The following is a 4,107-nucleotide window of genomic DNA, read 5'->3' on the forward strand; positions in this document are numbered from 1 at the left end:
TTTTTTGCAATTTTTTTTTGGAAACTTATGTAGTTAAGCACGCTGAAAACGATGGTGAAGTCCAAATTTGGCGCACGGACTTAGTTTTGAAGTCATGGCCTAATGAAGTTCACTATTTCGCGATTTTTTTTTTCACTTATATTGATTGTGATTGTGCCGTGGCTTGCAGTTGTCCGAAAAATGATAAGGTGGTTGTACGTTGGTTAACCTGTGGTTACCCTGTGACCAACTTAAGGTGGTGTTGCACAGCAAGTCGGGGGATATTTTCGATTTGCGGAGCGGAGCGACGGCGCCGAGGAGCGTAGCGACGAGTGCCGCTAGCACCGCATCACTGTACGATGTCTTTCATCGTATGATAACTATCAATTAGTTAAAAATGATAAGGTGGTTGTACGTTGGTTAACCTGTGGTTACCCTGTGACCAACTTAAGGTGGTGTTGCACAGCAAGTCGGGGGATATTTTCGATTTGCGGAGCGGAGCGACGGCGCCGAGGAGCGTAGCGACGAGTGCCGCTAGCACGGCATCACTGTACGATGTACTAACTATCAATTAGTTTAGATTACATCATGAACTAAGAAGTTCATGGATTACAATATTACATACTATGATTATACTGATATTATTAGAGTTTATTAATTAAAAAAAATCATATCCCGGAGCGTTGTCATCGTCACTGTCGTTATCGCGGTTCTTTTCGTTATCGTCGTTGTTGTCGTCCTTGTCGTCGTCGTCGTCGTCGTCGTCGTCGTCGTTCGCGTGGTCGCCCTCGCCGAATTCACCTATGTCGCTACTGTACAAAATTCCTGCCTGTTTAAAAAATTCAGCTGTACTATCTAATTTATAGGCCCGACATTTTTTCAAAAACATGTATTTGGCCAGGTAACCCGCGTAAAACTCTTTCTTTCGGCAGTATTGAGATATGGAAGCTTTAGCGTGCCTCCATGAGCTCTCTATTGTATTTGAGTGAACTCCTGTATCGGGATCCTTAAAATGAAGGCTGTGATTCACTGTTAGGTGAATGTAGCCTTCGTTGTTCAAAGTGTTATAAGCCTAAAATTAGGTAAGTAGAAGTTAGTCTGTCTTTACAAGTTTACTATTATAGAAATACCTTCCAACAATCAGAAATGATAGTAGTACCAGGTTTCACCCAATCTTTTATTATTTGTAATAGTGTGTCGGCGGTACGATTCTCGACAGGAACCATAAAGCAGTTTCCTGTTTCTCGTTCATAACCGCCAAACACCCATTGTCCCTCGACACGGTGGCCACGATGGTGTTTCCGTCTACCAAATTTCGATTCGTCGATTTCGACGGTATGTCCATGTCCACCAACCATAACCTTACGAACAACCATGGAATCGTAGACTACTTCCCTACAGAACGATGCCCAATCTACGATGGTTTGATTTGCCAGCCTCAACTGTAGTTGGAGTACTGGGAAGGAGCAACTCATCACCCATAAATTCACGAAACCACAAATGTCTAATAATGACAGATGGGACTTTGCAAAAAATGTATTTTTCCTCAATGACATGCTATAAATTGTTTGTTTTATATTTATTTAGTATTTATTTTAATTTAGTTTAGTTTTAATTTTAGTAATTATAATGTAGTGTTTAATTTAGTTTTAATATTTACCTATAGTTGCAAGGTTTTTTTTTTTTAGTTTGTTTTTCCCTGCACTTCCATTTGAATTTATCCAAAGACGCTTCATCGCGTGTTAATGTCATTTTATGACCTCTTACGCATTTCGGTGCATTATGTAATACCCCAAAATTCTGGAGCATTTCTATTAATGCCAATCCTTCGTTTTTAAGTGACAGTTCTTTTAAATCATATAAATTTAAACTCATTGTAAAATATATTTTTAAAGAAAATGTAAGAATTAGAAAAAAACACTCGTTTCTTATATAACAAGTGCAATACTGAAACGTTTTAGATATCTTTGTAATCTCATATTTAAACTGTTTTTGCTAAAAATACATTTATTATTTGTTATATTATCTTAATAAATGTCGTTAAGATAAAAATAATTGGTATATAATGGTGTTTTCGAAATAGTCGTAGTAAACTAGTGTGATGCGCGAATGCGTAAAAATCGCGAAATAGTGAACTTCATTAGGCCATAACTTCAAAACTAAGTCCGTGCCCCAAATTCGGTTTTCACCATCGTTTTCAGCGTACTTAACTACATAAGTTTCCAAAAAAAAATTGCAAAAAAAAGGGTGCCCGGTAAAGTAGAAATGTTCCAATATTTTTCAACTGCTATTGTAACAATATATCAGGAGCAATGTATTACATTTTTACACTTTTTGGCCCAACAGATAAAACTTAATTGATATTTATAGAAGAAAAAAACTAAAAAAATTGAAAACTGACAATGTTCGTAAACAGTTCAAAAAGAGTCAATTTATTTTCAAAATTTTATCGTATATAGAAAATGCTAATATAAACATTCAGTGAAATTTTCATGTTTCTACAGTCACTCGTTTTTAATCTTGTACATGTCGCCGTGTAGTGGTACGGCATCAGAATTTAAAAAAAAAATTACCATCACCGTGCGTAGTGGTACGGCATGTGAATTTTAAAATTAAAAACCTCGTCCGATCGACGGCCGTCGGTACGGTCCACTGGCCATATGCCTATCAATTATCTAGCGAAACCAAAGCCAAGGGCAAACGATCGAGACGACTCAAATTATCAAGTGAAACCAAAGCTAAGGGCACACGATCGAGATGACTTAAATTATCTAGCGAAACCAAAGCCAAGGATAGTTAGTGGCACGGAAGCCAAATTTAAAAAAAAAATTACCATCACCGTGCGTAGTGGTACGGCGATTCGGAATTGAAAAAAAAAGGCGTCCGTTTACGCATCGGTCACATGGGGTCCTGTCCAACCAAGACTAACCCCCGAGGCAAAGGGCAGTCTTAACAGATCGCAGCGTGGTAACTGATCTGCCGAGTACAACACCCAGCCCGGTACTTAAGTCGTCTGCAGACGATTCCGAAAACCCACACCGTTTGCCGCGGGATCACCGCGTTCACCGTTGATGCACGGCCAGCGGGCCCGAGAGCCCGCGCGGCCGAAAATCCGGCCCGTCGTGGACCCGAAGGTCCGTGCTTTGACACCTTCCCGATGTATACTGGCAGGCGCGGATCCAAGGGGGGGGCTAAGGGGCTTTAGCCCCCCCCCCCTTTGGACGTGTATATACTTATATATTATATATTATAATTATATTATTATATATTACACTGGTGTACACGTCTGGTCGACACCGTGAATTTTGGTGGAGTGGAAAATTATGTGATAGTGATACTGTGATTATGGTATCAGTGTTCACGTGTAGTGTGCACTAGACAGTGCAGTCAGATGGAAAACGCTATTAGATACCGACATTTGCTTGTAAGCAAACCGATCAGTTGTTTGAACGTCGTACACTGTTTACTGTTATCACTTATCGCCCGGTATTTTTGTTGTTGTTTTCAATAATAATTTATTATTCAGTAATATATTATATATTATTTACATCTTAAATTTGGACACATTTATCTATCTCTCTAATTTATTTGATATTTAGCCTTTGAGTATGAATGCTTATGATATTGGCTTATGTCTTAATAAGCAACTTGATGACGAAAACAAATTATTGTTCTTAAAAAATACATGGACACCAATGCATGGATTTATTTTTCCAACTGTCAAACAGGGGAATCAGAATAGATGTTTTCAAAGAGAATGGTTGAACATGTTCAAGTGGCTGGCTTATAGTGATGTAAAAAAAGGCGGCTTTTGTAAATATTGTGTCATTTTTCAACCAAGTGGTGGTGGTCAAGGTTGTCAGGTAATAATAAATTATTATAAAATTAATTATAATAAATTATTGTTATTTGTTAATAATATTGTTAATGATTAATATAATTATTATTATTATTAATTATTTTATAATAATTATATTAAATTATTACAATTAACATAAAAATTATTCACTTTTTTCAGCCATTGAAAGCTTTTGTCACTGAACCGTTTTTAAATTTTAAAAAAGGCATCGAACTATTGAAAAATCATGGTTTGACAAACTACCATAAACTTTGTGCTGAAAAAGGATC

General features: G+C 37.3%; 1 protein-coding gene across 1 annotated transcript in view; it reads left to right on the top strand.

Moving 5' to 3' along the window:
- The first annotated feature begins 3,587 nt into the window (after positions 1-3,587).
- Positions 3,588-4,107, top strand: part of LOC107883657 — a 1,673-nt gene continuing 1,153 nt past the window's right edge. The window contains exons 1-2 of the mRNA XM_029486287.1: positions 3,588-3,842; positions 3,998-4,067. Of these exons, the coding sequence (XP_029342147.1) occupies positions 3,588-3,842; positions 3,998-4,067 (325 nt within the window). The remainder of the gene's footprint in view (positions 3,843-3,997; positions 4,068-4,107) is intronic.

This window comes from Acyrthosiphon pisum, chromosome A1 (assembly GCF_005508785.2).
Source record: "Acyrthosiphon pisum isolate AL4f chromosome A1, pea_aphid_22Mar2018_4r6ur, whole genome shotgun sequence".
Lineage (NCBI taxonomy): Eukaryota > Metazoa > Arthropoda > Insecta > Hemiptera > Aphididae > Acyrthosiphon > Acyrthosiphon pisum.